General features: G+C 43.7%; 1 protein-coding gene across 1 annotated transcript in view; it reads left to right on the top strand.

Annotated features, from left to right (window-relative positions):
• ATP8B4 (ATPase phospholipid transporting 8B4 (putative)) overlaps window positions 1-16,632 on the top strand; it is a 153,737-nt gene that overhangs the window by 115,665 nt on the left and 21,440 nt on the right. Inside the window, exons 20-23 of the mRNA XM_084817150.1 lie at window positions 2,377-2,482; window positions 4,942-5,095; window positions 7,780-7,963; window positions 13,967-14,190. Of these exons, the coding sequence (XP_084673276.1) occupies window positions 2,377-2,482; window positions 4,942-5,095; window positions 7,780-7,963; window positions 13,967-14,190 (668 nt within the window). The remainder of the gene's footprint in view (window positions 1-2,376; window positions 2,483-4,941; window positions 5,096-7,779; window positions 7,964-13,966; window positions 14,191-16,632) is intronic.

Genomic DNA, 16,632 nt, shown 5'->3' with positions numbered 1-16,632 from the left:
TTTCTATAATATCCATGTTACTGATGCTATATTAAAACAAACTGATTTAGTTATACTTCATAGTTTAGCACTATGGGTGGCCTTGGTCAATGCCCTGGTTGCTCTGTGGGATGCAGAGATGAGCATCCCTAAGTACCTCTCCTACTGGTGAGGCTAGGCTGAGTTCAGAGTCTTCACATGCAGGGAATGGCTAATTTTAGAGCCTACTTGATGGTTGTAGTGATAAGTACATAAGAAGAGCCATGCTGGATCAGACCAAGGGTCCATCTAGTCCAGCATTCTGTTCACACAGTGGCCAACCAGCTGCCCAGAGGAAACCCACAAGAAGGACATGAGCGCAACAGCATCCTCTCACCCATATTACCCAGCAACTGGTCTACATAGGTATACTGCCTCTGAAACTGGAGGTAGCATATAATCATCAGGACTAGTAGCCATTGATAGCTTTCTTCTCCAGGAATTTGTCTAACCCCCTTTTAACTGCCCTGATGGTGGTGAAGAAGCAATTCTTCTCAGCCATCATCACATCCTCTCAGTGTCATCTAGTGGAGCCTTTCTGGTGGTTTGGGGCCTTCTTTGACTTCCCCAGAAAGGGGACATTAAGGATCCCTTGATAACCCAGGGCGTCTTATTTGTCAAACATGATGAGGATTAAATCACTCACATCAATAATGGCTGCCACAATCCCAACTTCAAGTAGTGACCTGGATACAGACACAGAGGACAAGGGACCTGCGAAATTGGGGGGGCAGTGGGGCAGATGTTTGAGGCACTGGGACTGTCCCCTAACACCAAGCCTGAACTGAAGCCTGAAGTCTGAGACCCTCGGAGACTGCAACCCAGCCATACCAGTTTCCACTGAGAGGCCAGCATTCTCACCCCAAGGAGCTTACACTCCACAGAAGCCATTTACCAAGGCAGGTGATGTGCCCAGTGCTGGGTCCAAGTTTCTGAGGGCCCTTGGGCAAATCACCCTCAATGGGCCCCCTTCCTTCAATGAGTCTACCTTCTCACCACCATTGTCACCAGCTGCTATTGCTCCTCATCGTGTTTCTCATCCTGTTAAGCTACCACTTGCTTGCTTAGCAGGTAGAGAGCCACTGAACAAGTTGACAGGGGCAGCGACTGCTTCTCCTTCTCACCACCTCCATTTTCTGGGCCAGAGTGAGAGGCAGGTGAACAAGTGGGTTGCAATGTTGGAGAGATGAAGTAACTCCAGGGGGCTGTTGTCAGTGGGCTTCTGCTGGGGTGTGAGCCCTTGGCAGGTGCCCAGCTATACCTACCTTTAATGGCAGCCCTGAATGGGCCTGGTGAGAAATAGTAGAGAGGTGATAGAGTAGGCCAGAGAGCTGTCCCTTTAAGGCTCTCCATTTCTTAACAAGGGGGTGGAGCCTGGGAGGGGGGAGTCGAGCCCAGGGAACGAATAAGAGCTTGGTCGCTGCCAAACATCCATTGAGCGAGTTATCCAGTCCTTGTGCTCTGTCCGGGGTTCTGAAAGGCCTGTGACTGGCCGCCTTTGTTACTTTTAATTGTGCTCTTTGAAGCGCCTTTTACCAGCAATGCCTGGTACACCCACTGTGCCCGCTCCTCGATAGTGTGGTCATAGTGATTTACACTCTGGTGATACCTCGTTTGGTCTATGAAATGTGTTGTCCAAGTGGCTACCATTGAAAATTAATTGGAAGCTTCTCTTAGTTCAAAATACAGCAGCTGATGTATTTTGTATGTATTCAAAATACAGCAAGTGATTGGGACTGATCAAATGGATCACGTTCACCTATAACCGTATTCCCTCCAGGACACCAGTACCTTCAGGAAAGAGACTCTTGACCAAGAATGAAGATACTTAGTTTCTGATTTCAGTTATCACACTGATTTAGGCATTAAATCAGTGAGATTAGAGCTGGCACACATGTTATAACAGCCAACTGATAACCCAGCCCAATAATTATTCATATGAGTGCCCTATTTGCAGTATAACATGTGACAGTTCCCCAGATGGCCACACCTCCTTCCTCCAGCCACCAATTGCTTTGTGTTTTCTCAGCTTTTGTCTAGTTCCCCCCCGCCCCGCCTCTCCTAAGGCTTAGTTACTGGCAGTAAGCGCTTTAAGTTAAAATATGCTTATTTAGGGGGGGTATTTTTGGCCCTACCTCCTTTGTCTTTGGCCTCACTCACCACTGGAATACATGCTCCAAGAACTTCTCTGAAATTGAATTAGGCCCTCGGCTGAAGGACATTCCCCACCCCTGGTTTATAAGTTGAAAGGGGTTTTTTTTGAGCCCCAAACCAGTATTTCAGTATGTGTTCATATACAGCTCCCATGTCAGTAATTTTAGTTTCACCACTGTTAATGTGTTTGGGTTTTTGTTTTAGAAACTGCTATGAACATTGGTTACGCCTGTCAAATGCTCACGGATGCCATGGATGAGATTTTCATAGTAGCTGGTCACACGAAACATGAAGTATGGGAAGAACTTAGGTAAAAATATTTAAAAGCAGTTATTAGGTTGTAATCATCTATCATGGCTGTTTTCTCTGCTTTCCTTGATTGGAAATTCCTTCAAATTCTGGGTGGTGTCAGAGGTAACAGGACTTTCACTTTCTATTGCATGTCACATTTGAAAAGGGAATTTCCATGTATCCCTTGTGGAGAGATGTGCAGTCTCCAGGTGCTTGAGGAAGCTCCCACATTTCAACATGTGCAAGATGCACAGGTTCCCTGTTTGGACATTACAACATTGATGGAAACTGGAAGTGTGACTCTATTTGATTTTTGCCACTTGTTGTCATATCTGAAACTACTACCCTCTGCGTGTGCCAGCAATTGATTTTGCTGGTCTCAAGAAGACAGACCAGGGCTTACCAGTGGCTCTTGCTGGGACTACAAGCTAGAAAAGGATTCTTTTTACCTTGATGTACAAGGCAAGATGGCAAGAATGTGCCAATCAAACCTGTCTAGTTCAGCGTTTTGTTCCCATAGTGGCCCAGTGGGAAGTCCACAAGCAGTACATGAGTGAAATAGATGTTCAAAGTTCTGTGATATGAACTTGGATGTTGTTTTGGAGGTGGTAACAAACCAAGTAGAACAGGTCTGCATCTTTTTCTTGGGATATGCCTTGTGAAAAATGTTGGTGGAGTTCACAGCACTGGTGGGATCCCTAATTAGCACTCCACTTCTGGGGTTGGTTGTAGGAAGTGAGTTCCTGGTTAAAGAGGAACTCACTTTTCATGAGGATTTACAGTAGTGTGGGGAGATATATTGCAGAGCTTTTCTGCACAAAGCATTTATTGTGTGCTCATCATTCCTCACTCACAGTTATTTATAGGTTCTTTAGATAAGATCGTGACCCTTCAGTTTTGTTTCTGTTTTTAAAGAGCACTTTCAGCAAAGTTTTTTTAGAGCAGGGAATATATGGTATTATTTCTAGGGATGTACAAAAGTCACTTACCTTTTAGCGAAATTGATTCGAGGTGGGGGGGAGGCGCTCCGTCCCTCCCCCTGAAATTCTGGCCGGGGGGGGGAGGCGCTCCATCCCTCCCCCCCGAAATTCTGGCCGGCCGGCTCCGCTCCACTGAGGATTCTGTGGAGCTGCCAGCCAGCTCCACCAGTGGCTGGACATCCGGCCGCTGGCTAGCAGGGACGCAAATGGCGGCGGCTGTAGCCACCACCATTTGCGTCCCTGCAGTCAGCTGCGATAGGCTACATAAATGTTTACGTAGCTTATCACGGCTGTTTTAAAAGAGAAAAAAAAATGCACGTACGCCATGGGCGCCGCCATTTGGGTTCCTTATTTTGGCACGTCTTAGTCTACGTAAAAATAAGGGGAACGCAAATAGCGTAGCATTTTCTTTTCCTTTAAATCAGCCATGATAGGCTACGTAAACATTTACGTAGCCTATCACAGTGTTTTTTTAAAAATCTAGCCATGATAGGCTACGTAAATCTTTACGCAGCCTATCACATTTTTTTGTTTGTTTGTTTTTTTAACTGGAAATGGCGGCGGCGGCGGCTGGTCAGAAGACCAGCTTCCGAACCGCCGCCGAACCGCCGCCAAACTGCTGCTGGAGCTGCCGCCGCCAGGAAGATCCGCCCAAGGTAAGTCCTGTCCCAGGGGGGGTGGGGGGCAGACCGTTTCACCACCGATTTTGGGGGGCCGAATGCGCTGGCATTCGGCCTCCCCGAGATTCGTGGCGAAATTCTCTGACATCCCTACTTCTGAAAATGAAAGAAAATGCTTTTTCTACTTGTGTATTTGTGCTATTTGACTATACCACAATGCCACCTATGTAGTGTAAAAGCAGAAAAGGAAATGCTCTTCTTGTAGTGCTTAGATCTGAATTCTGTGACGAAACCAAAAACAGATACAGCAGATTTACAGCTCTGTGTAGAAAAGCCCATAAGGAATGTGGTGTTTGCAAGTAGGTAGCACAATCTATTGTATGAATTGGTAGCCTGGGGTGTTTGTTCATGAGAACATCCACTGGCAAGGGCAGGCTTCCAACTGCCACTTGCTTGAAACAAAACTCTTCCCACTTAGCAGATCTGCTCACATGGCAGGTTGGAGTGCCAATTCAAATATAGTTCCTCTACTCTTTGCGGGGATTGACATTGATCAAGTTGGAGTGCTTACTCAAATATAGCTCCTCTACTCTTCAGGGGAGTTGACCTTGACCAGGGTTCTGATAAAGGATATGTGAGCAGGGAAGAAAATGGTACACCCAGGCAGAACTATGCTTCTGTCACCATAGTTCTAGTGCCGAAGAAACAAGCCATTTAAAAACCAAACAAAGGCTTGTCTCTTCTGTGGTGAGAACTATTGTGCAAAAACATCAAGCAAAGCTGTGGCTTGGTTGAAGGTTCTCTCCTGCATGTGGATATCTCTTTATTGAGACCCAGCCCCTCTCTCATAGATGCATTTTTATTTTTTTATTTTTTAGGAAGATAAAAGATCATATGTTTGGATTAAGCAGATTAAGCAGAGAGCATATTTCTGGTGGATATGCTTATGATGAAAAACTTAAAGAATCAGGGGAAAACTTTGAAGAAGCCGTCACCAGTGATTATGCATTAGTAATAAATGGACATAGCCTTGTGAGTTAATTTTTTCTGGATTTTTTCTCTTTCCTTCCCACTGCTAATAATCATGTGGCTTTGGTGCTCTAACCATGACAGAATTCTCTCCAAACTCCAAAACTATTTCACGAGAAAGCTAAACACAAAGGCGGACCAAGCTGTAAGGATCAATTAGAAACGACATCTTAACTTTTGGATGGCTTTGGAATAGAAATCAAATTAGTAACTTGGTGCAGCATTTTTTTAAAAAAACTATCTTAATTATAAATTGACCACTGGTATTGTTTAAGTATTTGTATGAGGGGAATATCACAAGTCATTGCCAATTACTTAAAAAAGCAACAAATCAGAGGCAAGAGGGCGTCATGCTGAATATATTCCTCATGTCTGCTATTTGAGAGCACAGGCTGACCTGAAAGTCATTACTGTACCAAATTAATGTCATTAAGATGCCTCAAGTGGTTTCTCTAAATATCAGCTTTTACAGGGATACCAAAACACTTGGCCTTGATTAAGAAACCTGGTTCTTGTCATAACAGAAAAAGTCTTACTTTTATAGCTGTTCTTGTATGCTGGGAAGCTTCCAAATCTTGAAACAAGTATGAGAAACACTCTTCCGAATTGCTAAGGCCATAAGAAGCTCTGGTTGAACTCTGAATGTAGCTTGTTGTATTTATTTTGTAAATGCAAAATAAACTTGATGCAGGCACTTTGATCTTCATTTTGGTGGGTTCCCCCTTCCCTTTTAAGTTTGCAAAAGGAACGTGTCTCAGCGCTTTTAAATAGCAGAATGAAAGAAGGCCACACACCCCAAGGAGGAAAGATTACAAAGGTGTTGGCGGGATGGTGGTGGTGGAGGAAACAAATGTAATATAAGTTATGAAATATCCAGCATACACACATTTTGAGCAGTACTCTTTTTTCAGGCAATGTATCTTTGTGGCCATGGGCAAAGACAAATTGTTCTCTCATTTAGCCTGATTATAGCCTTCCACAGAGTCGGCTCCAGGTTTTTGAGGGCTCTTGGGCAAGACACCCTCAATGGGCCCCCTCCAGCAGTGAGTCTGCCTTTCTACCACTGTTGTCATCAGCTGCTATTGCACTTCATCCTCTTTCTCATCTTTGGTATCACTTCCTTGACAGGTCAGGAGCCAGTGAGCAAGTAGACAGTGGCATCTACTGCTCCTCCTTCTCACCTGCAACATTGTCTGGGCCAGAGTGAGACAAGTGAAGTAGGAGGTTGCAATGGTGAGGATGAGGAACAAGTCCAGGGGGTGCTTGTCATTGGTCCCCTGCAGGGGTGTGGACCCTTGGCAGGGATACAACCATGCCTACCCTTGACACCAGACTTGGTCTTACAATAGAAGTTTGGTGTGGCTTTGTGGTAAGGCAGAGGATAGATAGATGCTGTAGATTTGTGATTGAACCACCTAATTTTTTTAAAAAACCTGTTTAACCTTTCTCCCATGCCATTTCCCCAATCTAAATTGCCCCCTCACTTGCTATTAACACGGGGGGGGGGGATACAGATACAGCATTCGATCAAAATTGTAGCCTCTTTTTAAAGTAAAAAAAAAATCAAAACAAGAAAATCCAATCATGAATCTCCTACATCAGCCTTTTGCTACAACTATCCATTGGTTGAAACATAGGGTGATGACTTATACATGACCAAAACAGAGGAAATGCATTCGTCCCTGCAAAAAAGGACAAAAGAGAGGACACCGATGTGTGTAAAATTTGCATGTGCTTCTTTATATATATAGATGCAAATTTAGAAATAATTACAATAATTTAAATAGAAATACATCTAATCACAGTGTGGAAGACTGTAACCAGGTGACCTGTGTGCCTGCTCAGTCTGCTGTCCAGATGCTAACTCTTGATGAACAACCTCAAGACCTCGTTCTCTCTTCTTATGTTTCATTATCTTTAAAGCAAACTTGGACCAGACAATCCTTCAAACAGACGATGCCTTCAAATAGAGGACTGTCCTCTCCCAGCCCTTTAGAGAAATGTCCTCTGTAAAATAGGGCACATGGCCACTCTAGAAACACATAAATATTTGCTATTTTATGAATAGAAGATATTTGTTGTTTTTGTTTTCTTGGAATCTTGTTCCCATTTTGTGCTTTTTAAAAAATGGTCCCAATTTGTTGTCACCTTCTGTGGATATGTGCAGTATCTAGCGTTATCCATTTAAGAAGATTAAGGGTGCAACCCTATGCATGTTCAGACAGAAAAAAAGTCCTACAACTCCCAGCATCCCCAAGCCAGCATGGTTGGCTGGAGAATGCTGGGAGTTGTAGGACTTTTTTCTGTCTGAACATGCATAGGGTTGCACCCTAGATTACTGTAATGCTTTGAGAGTGTCATATTGGAAAAATGCACACGTTCCATGCTAAGCGTTCTCAGCTCTGAAACGTCTTTGTTTCTTTCTTGGATTTCACTGTACAAGGTCCACATGTTTGTCTCCAGCAATGGCTAGTAAAAGAGAGATGTGATGTTTTCCCATCCCCTGTGAGTGGCAACGAAGGACTCAGACCAGAAGCAGGGGAATATTTTGTGCAACGATTTCACATCACACATTTCTTTCGCTAGACATTACCAGGCAGATGCAAGGCATAATGTCTAGTAATGGTGTGACAAAACTCATTAGGCCCTTGAGATGTAGCTGTTTGGGTAATCTTTTCATTCTGCAGGCTCATGCCCTTGAGACTGATCTGGACGATGACTTTGTGGCAACTGCTTGCGTTTGTAAAACCGTCATCTGTTGCCGAGTCACTCCCTTGCAGAAATCACAGGTGGTGGAGCTGATTAAGAAGCACAGAAAAGCCATTACCTTGGCCATAGGAGACGGAGCTAATGATATTGGGATGATCAAAAGTAAGCGGATGTTCTATATACTGGCCCTGTGAAAGGAATGATACGAAAATCTGGCTACATGACATGGCACACTTCTCAAGTATCGCTTCCCGTGAGCAATAGCCTAACCCTGGAAAGAATCCCACCCACTTTGCTTTCGAAGTGAATAACTATATGCACAACAGGACTTGATGGATATGCACCCATCAGTTCCTGGGAGTTGGTTCCTAGCAAATGCATTTAGGTTAGAGAGGATGTTATGGACTGACAGCCATGTTCTATGGTGTGCATGTTAATGAAGAAAACAGCGTTACATTTTTGTAGTTGCCAGAGCTGCCACAGAAAGTTTGCCTCAAATGGTTTTTGAAATGTGTGGATTTTGATAAGAATAATAACAATGTTGTAGTGGGGCTAGCTTTCTTACATGTTGACCATTTCACACAAATATAAGTTCCAGACTGTCAGTCACAGCATAGATTCATAGGATACCCTTGGGCTCATTTTCCGACCATGATTACTTTTTTGGTTGACACAGACTAGATGTGCAGGACAGTGGCCTTAGCTGATTCAGGGGGAAAAATCTGTGCTAAAGCCCTTTTGGGACTGTACCACTTCAGAAAGCCAATGGTGGACAATGGCGTGTTTGAATGCTCCTTTCTGTAAAAAAAGAAAAGAAAAAGACGTTTCCTGTATGTGGAAAATTAGTACCTCCAGGAGAAGGCTCTTCCACTGCCCTTATCCTTGAAGTCCAGTGTGTCCAATTACACTCATGATCTACCCAAGACATCTTCTTAAATATGTCGTATCTGCATCGGATTCATTCCCTTTCCACCATTATTCAACTTCCTCTTCCCTTGGAGTCCAAGCCTGAACACTTTCAGAAGCTTCTAAGACCTGCCTGTTTACTTTTGACTTGCTTTAGAGAAGTCAGGATTAAGTTTAGGAGAAAATATGACATTTTTAATGGTATTGCACTGTGATGGACTTGCTGGGGAAGGAATTTTGAGCTTTTGATACATGCCCCGCTAATGGGGCAAACCATAACTCTAAATCAGCCTTCCTTAACCTGGTACCCTCCAGATATGGTGGACTGCAACTTCCACCATCCTGGCTAGGGATGATGGGAGTTGTAGTCCAACACATCTGGAGGGCACCAGAATGGGAAAGGCTACTCTAAATAACAAAATCAAGATGGTTTTACTCAGATCTTTAAAAAAACACATCTCAGTGGTACAGCATTTGGCTTGTATGCATAAGATCACAGATTTTTTAATTGCTTTTTAATTTTTTAAAATGTATATTCCCAACATTTCCATCCCAAAATGCACCTCCACCCCAAGGCAGCATACAACAAAATAAAAAACTAAAACCGTTAAGAACAACAGAAGTAAGTAAAAATACAATAAAAAGAAGATTCAGCAAAAGAGCATAGTACTAGCTTAGCCCTGTCCTCTGTTCTCTAGAAGACAGCACTTTTTAGCCATCTCCAAAAGGACAGAAAGGATGGGGCCAACTGAGCCTCCTTTGGGAAAGATTAATCTCAGGACAACCACCAAAACATTACTAACCCTTTTTCAATCTCCGGTCACAGGACCCTAAGGCCTGTGACTGGACTTAGAGTCCTGTGACCAAGAGATTTTGCTGCCTGAGGCAAAGAACAAGATGGCACCACCTCCCATTCTATGTACAAAAGCCAACTGGACTGATAGCTGAACCTTTCCTCAGCCTTTCCTCAGCACTGGTGATGGGACAGTGTCCTTCACTGCACCTGATGGCAGCAAGCTAGCTTAGATGTATCCTGCATGCAACTTAGAGAGGGTTTCATCTTTAAAGGCAGCCTAGAAATAATTTTAGATAGAGAGAGCACAAGAGAGCACAAGGCAGGCTATGTGGCACAGAACTTTATCCTGCAATACCTTGCTGCCATGTCCCAGCATTTGCCGCTTGAGGTGACCGCCTCACTCTGCCTAATGGTAGGGGTGGCCCTCCTAGGTAGGAGGACTGGGACAGATCTTCTTCTGCCTGATACCCTGAAGGCTATCTGTGGCTACTAGTCATGTGCGTATATATCATCTCCAGTATCAGAGGCAGTATGCCTCTCAATACCAGTTGCTGGGGAACATGAGCAGGTGGGTGCTATTGCACTCATGTCCTGTTTCTGGGTTTCCATAGCCATATGGTTGGTTCCAGTGGGATCAGAATGTGGACCAAATAGGCCTTTGGTCTGATCCAGCACAGCTCTTCTTCTATCCTTACGAAGACCTGCCGCTAGTCATAGCAGACCATACTGGGCTAAACCAATGCTTTCACTTGCTTTGTATCTTTGTATGCTAGAAATACTGCCGCTTTTCAGAGAGCATTCTCTGAAATCAACCAATATGCAGCCAATGTAATGCGCATGATGCAGCATTCCAAAACATTTGTTTTGTTTTGGAGTTCTCTGAAATCTAAGTTTTATGCTGGATTCAGATGGAGAGGTTGCCACAAAATCATCTTCTTCCTCCTTTCTTCCTTCTTGTACCAGTAGTGACTGATCATTTGAAGGCTCTGCTACGTTGCAAACTTACACAAGATATTCTGTAGAGTCTTGGGCTTGTAGCCACACACTGGCAGGAGCCAAATATTTTTTTATGGATGTCTGAGAACTGTAGACCTCCAAGTATTTAAAAAATGGCATTGCCTCTTGAGTATCATTTCACTATAAACAGGCCATCAAAATTAAGCAAGATTAGTGCTCCAATTGTTGAAGCATTCCTAAGTATAATTAGGTAGTGGTACCATGAGAAGTATATTGATGATAAAATAATTCCCAATATGCAGAACTGACAATGCTGCTAAAGTATGTTTTGATCTCTTGCTAAAGGAATGGATGGATAGACACTGGATGCATAACACCACTTTGGTATAAAAAATCCCCCCTACACACACACACACACTTTGTTCCAATGGGCTCAGTAGAGCTTGTTTACTGTATTAATGTGTCTGCTTCCCCCAAAACCTTGGAAGCTGGTAACTGTTAATTTTACTGAACTTATTTAATGTATGTCATGCCTCATTCTGAAGGCTTGGGTCAATTACATTACATCATGGATCCCCAACCTTTTGGGGTCAGTGGGCATATCTGGAATTTTGAGAGTGTCGTGGGCACTCTCAGAAAATGGCTGCCACAGGAGGCTGCTTGCCTATACATAAAAATGGCTGCCATGCTGGGCATGGCTGATCACAAACACTCATTTCCCAGATGGCAAACTGGGGCGTGTTTCCACGCTATTGGCTTCACTTTGTTTTCAACTTTGTTGCGATGTTTCCCCAACCACATCTTCTCCTTTTCCTGTTTCCACAGCCCTTAAAGACCCGGCTTATCATCACTGTAGTCTGGGGCTCTGTGCTGTTTCCACTGAGCTCTAATTGAATTATTTTCTTGATGGCTGGGTGGAGTCTGAGTGGAGTCTGGGTTGGGTCTGATTACTTCATCAGTGTTCCTGCCTCCTCAGCCATGTTTCCAGGACAATGGAAGGAGAAGCTAATGGAGGAGTACCAGATTTTTAAAAAGGAATCAGCCTTGCTGTGATGAGAGGCTTCCCCCCTTTCCTCCCTTTCTCCTTTCCCCTGGAAGTCTAGATGCACCTGCATTTCAGGAGCAAGCCTCATTGAACACAATGGGAGTTACTTCCAAGTAGACACACATATGCTTGTGCTGGGAAAGGGGAGGGAGAACACAAAGAGGGAAAACAGCCCCCATTTTAACCCAGAGGACTTCATTGACCACACGGAAATTACTTCTGACAAGACAGTAATGGGTTTGTGGTGGGAAAGACAGCAGTAAACACAAAGATGGAAACCAGCCCCCATTGTAACCCACAGGATATCTATAACGAAGCTGTGAAGTACTTTCTTCCTAAGGCAATTCATCAGAGCCTCGTAATCCTGCTTGGTCGCTTAATTGCACTTAAGGAATTGGGCTTTTACATGTGCCATATCAATAGATGGGGAATCTCTGTGAGTTCTGATGTGGGCATTCAAAGACAAGCCTCATCGACTGCAATGGGAGTTACTTCTGAGGAGACACAAATGGGCTTGTTATTATTATTTATTGCACAATATAAAAAGTTTAAAAGCCATTTACAAATAAGCACATAAAAGCACAGACACTATACACAAACAACATATAACTAAAAACAACATTGAACTATCAGTCATAACTAAAGACACATCCAGGACCGATTAAAACTCATCATGTGCTGCCAAATCCCTGGGAAAAGAGATAGGTCTTAACTTGATGCCTAAAAGATAGCTTGTTGTGGGAAAGAGACCGAAACCAGCCCGCATTTTAATGCACAGGATCTCTGTATGGAAGCTGTGGAGGAGTTACGTCCTGAGGCAATGGACTGGAGCCTCAAGATCGTGCTTAATCTCATTTAAGGAATTGGGCTTTGATATATGCCATGTCAATTGAGTCAGTATCAACAATACAAGGCTAGATGGACCAGTAGTTTGGCTCAGTATAAAGCAGTTTCCTGTGTTCCCTTTTTAACCTGCTGGGTGTTATGCCATGATTTTTCTCTAAATTTTTTTTATTCCTGTAAAGCCTTTCAGATGGTTATAATGAGTTTATAACTGCCATGGAAACACACTGGGCAGTATTCCAATGGTGTCATTCCGCAAACTCAAGTAACACTAGTGGACCTCCAGTGAATCTTCCCGTTGCACAAGTGGCTGCCATTATGTTTGCACAACTGGCTGTGCAAACAGTTGCACAGCGGGTTGCACAAGTGGAATGTGCAACCAGTTGCACAACAGGTTGCACAAGCATAATGCATGACTGCTTGCGCAACTGTGCTTGCTCAAATGTAACTTCAGCTGGATTCTTCTCTTGCACATAGTTCAGAACCTAGTTTCTGCTAGTGGAATGACACAGCTAGTGGAATGACACTAATGGAATGACACAGCTCGATACTGCTCTGTGTATTGAAGGCGGGTATATACATTTATAGCTCAAATATTTTGGCCATCTAATGCAAAGAGAAAACTCACTGGAAAAGACCCTGATGCTGGGAAAGATTGAAGGCAAAAGGAGAAGGGGACGGCAGAGGATGAGATGGCTAGATAGCATCACTGATGCAATGAATATGAACTTGAGCACGCTCCGGGAGAGAGCGGAGGACAGGAAGGCCTGGCATGCTATGGTCCATGGGCTCACGAAGAGTCGGACATGACTGAACGACTGAACAACAACAAATATACATTTATGCAATAAACAACTATGCTGTTGCCCTGTTCTTCTGTCAGCTGTTGTTACTCTATGTGTAGGAACAGTTTTCCAGTGAATGTGTCACTGAATTGCAATACATAGACAGGAACAGAGGAAGCTGCCTTGTCAGACCAGTTGCCCATTTCATTTCATTTCATTTATTATATTTCTATACCGCCTCATAGCTGAAGCTGTCTGGGCGGTTCACAAAAAATAAAAAAACTATTAAAATACATTATATAAAGTATAAAACCATTCACATAATGACATAGAACAAATAGCACACACAACACAACTTATAACTAAAACAATTTAAAACAATCAGCCAGTAACAATCAAAGAGACTCCTTACATGCTGCCAAATGCTTGAGAGAAGAGGGCAGTTTTAACCTGGCACAGAAAAGATGACACTGTTGGTGCCAGGGAGATTATTCCATAAGTGGGAGACCACTACCAAGAAGTCCCTCTCCCTAGTTACCGCCCTCTCCCCTGTTACCGCCCTCTGAGCCTCCCTTGGAGGAGGCTCCTGGAGGAGGGCCTTAGATGCACAGCGTAGTGAGCATAGCCCAGTATTGTCGATGTTGCCTGGCGGTGGCTCTCCAGGGTTTCAGACGGGGTCTGTTCCAGCCCATCCTAGAGATGCCAGGCGCTGGACCTGGGACCTCCCACATGCAAAGCAGATACTGCACCACTGAGCTACATGAAGCACTGCCTGTTTAAATTTTTACATGTTGGTGCAACTACTCATTTCCCTTTTGATTACTTGCTTGCAGGTGCCCACATAGGTGTTGGCATCCATGGCCAAGAAGGCAGCCAAGCAATTCTGAATAGCGATTACTCTTTTGCACAGTTCAGATACCTTCAGAGGCTCTTGCTTGTTCATGGCAGATGGTCCTACTTCCGAATGTGCAAGTTCTTGTGTTATTTCTTCTACAAAAATGTTGCTTTCACTCTGGTGCACTTCTGGTTCGGTTTCTTCTGTGGCTTTTCAGCCCAGGTAGGATTGTCTTGGCATTTAGTTTTACAAGCCAGAAAACAAAATGTGTCTTCTGTGTATTTAATTATATGAGTGTTTCTTAAGCCGGTTTGTTCTTAGGAGATGAAAGAAAATGAAAGCCCTGAATTGTGCAGTCCAGATGCATAAGTAAAACTCGTATAATATGGCTTTAACTATGTCAAGATAATTATTTTTGTACTACACTCGGGCTGTAATCCTATACACATATACCTGGGAGTAAGCCCCTTTTGAATCAGTGCGGCTTACTTCTGAGTAGACATATATAGGATTGTGCTGTTAATGATCTTAAAAAACAAAAAAATTCTACCCATACTGAAAGGGATTTTATCTGTTGAAATGTGAATTTTATCAAGTGTTTGTATAGTCAGATCTGTGTAGTCAAAACCGTTAAATCAGTCCCCCCTCCCCCCCCCCCGCAAAAAAGTCAGCAGACTAAATTACGAGTAGGTATGAGTTTCTGGAAATAGCGCCTCATACACTGACTGTTATGCTTTTCGTAATACTTAACACATTTTCTTTTATTATTTGTTACATTTATATACTACCTTTGCTCCAAAGAGCCCAAACCGGTGCACATGACCCTTATCCTTTCCATTGTGTCCTCACAACAACCCTGAGGTAGGTTAGGCTGGAGTCTGTGACTGGCCCAAAGTCACCCAATGAACTTCATGGCTGAGTTGGGACTAGAACCCAGGTCTCCTGAGTCCCAGTCCAACATTCTAATCAGTACACCACATGACCTCGCAAGGCTTCTTTGCTGGTCTGGCTGGTAATACAGTAGCCCCCTCTTTCTTTGGCCAGAGCTGGTGGTGGCAAATAGGCTGGATCTCCATGGGCCAAATCTAGCCCACCAAGGCTTTTCCCTGGAAAAGCTTTCCAACTTTCCAAATGACTGCAGGTTAACCATAGCTTCCCATTACTGAACTGGGATCTATGGTTAATAGCTGAGGCGGGCAACTTGTGGCCCCCCAGATGTTCCACAAGCCAGGACTGTAGTTGAACTACAATTGGACTGTTGCTCCCATCATCCCTCACCATTGTCTATCCTGGCTGATGGGAATTGCAGTCACATCTGGAGGGGCACAAGTTGCCCACCCCTGCTTAATGGTTTCCAAACAGGTCAAGATACACAAGCCAACGTGGCCATATATTCTGGCCAATGGTTTAGAAGACATTAATCATCGTTTTCCAGTTCGGGCATAATGGGAAGCTGTGGTGAACTGGAGTTCCTGGCTTGTTTCTCCGCTCATGTGAAGGGAGGAGCAAAGCAGCTGTGTGTGGGTACCTGAAACTCGTGCATATCTCAACTTGTTAAGCTGAGGTCTTAATCATCTAAACACAGCCATTGTCACACAGGGCTCCAAGGAAAAGCTTTCTTAACAAAATGTAGAAGCAATTATCCTGCCCAAGAATATACTTTTTGTTTTATTTTATTTTTTTGCATTAGTGCCAAACCATAAAAAACTCAGGGTGAAGAGCCTTTTTGAAAATAGCCTGTGAGTGCTTGTCTGTTCTCAAAGGTTTTGATAACCTCATAGATTCTGATTATCTGTGAAATGGTCATCTAACCCACCCAGTGTTATTCCCCAGAGTCCTCTGCTAATGTAGTGGCTGGCTAATGTTTCAGCAAGAAAACTTGCTGTTCAACTCTGTACATTTCTCCAGTGTTGCTAATTGTCTAAATGAAAAACAGATGAGCAGGGCACCTCCTATTTATACTGTAACGCTGTTTCTGAAGACAGCGTATGTTTATAAATCCCGTTACAACTTTAGGAATGTAAGGATATAAGTAACTATGACCTTTACTAGATGGATTCTTAGGAGGTCTGTCTCACAGAATGCAATGTTTAACTAAAGAATATCACAAATTGTTAGTCGTGTGACTTTACCAGCTGGGCTCCCGGCTTACCTACGTGCTGCGAAGAACAAAGCGTAGATCTATACTGATCTTTGTGAAAGAACTTTCAGGTTAACAAAGTCTTGCTTACATCTTGGGCCAGTTCAGGTTTTCATGCTCCAGGAAGAACAGCAATCATATGGGCTGATCTGCCTCTTTCCCTCCCTGCAAGGTTGATCCATTTCTTTCACATTTATTTGAAGGTGACATCTCTGACAACTCTGTCTGTCCCTGAAAAAAAATGGAGTTCTAAAGCTGGGTAGATGGACTGACTTGCATGGGCAGTTAGGCTGGCCCCAGCTGTATTGCATGTTGTATAGGAAATACAGTGTCTCAATGCACATGGAACATCCAGGACCACCCTGACTGCCCATTCAAGGCAAGCAAACATCTGTCTTTTTAGGGGCATCAGTGAAACTATGTGCTATCTGAGACATGTGGCTTGGGGCAATCTTCGTGTTGCCCTTAGCATCTTCTGCCATGCTCCAACAGATCAAGGGTGCATCTCTTGTATCATGCAGAGC

This window comes from Heloderma suspectum, chromosome 11 (assembly GCF_057233095.1).
Source record: "Heloderma suspectum isolate Gila_16-S chromosome 11, 16-S_ref, whole genome shotgun sequence".
Taxonomy (NCBI): Eukaryota; Metazoa; Chordata; class Lepidosauria; order Squamata; family Helodermatidae; genus Heloderma; species Heloderma suspectum.
The sequence above is the reverse complement of the archived record's forward strand: the minus strand, read 5'-3'. Positions and strand labels throughout refer to the sequence as shown.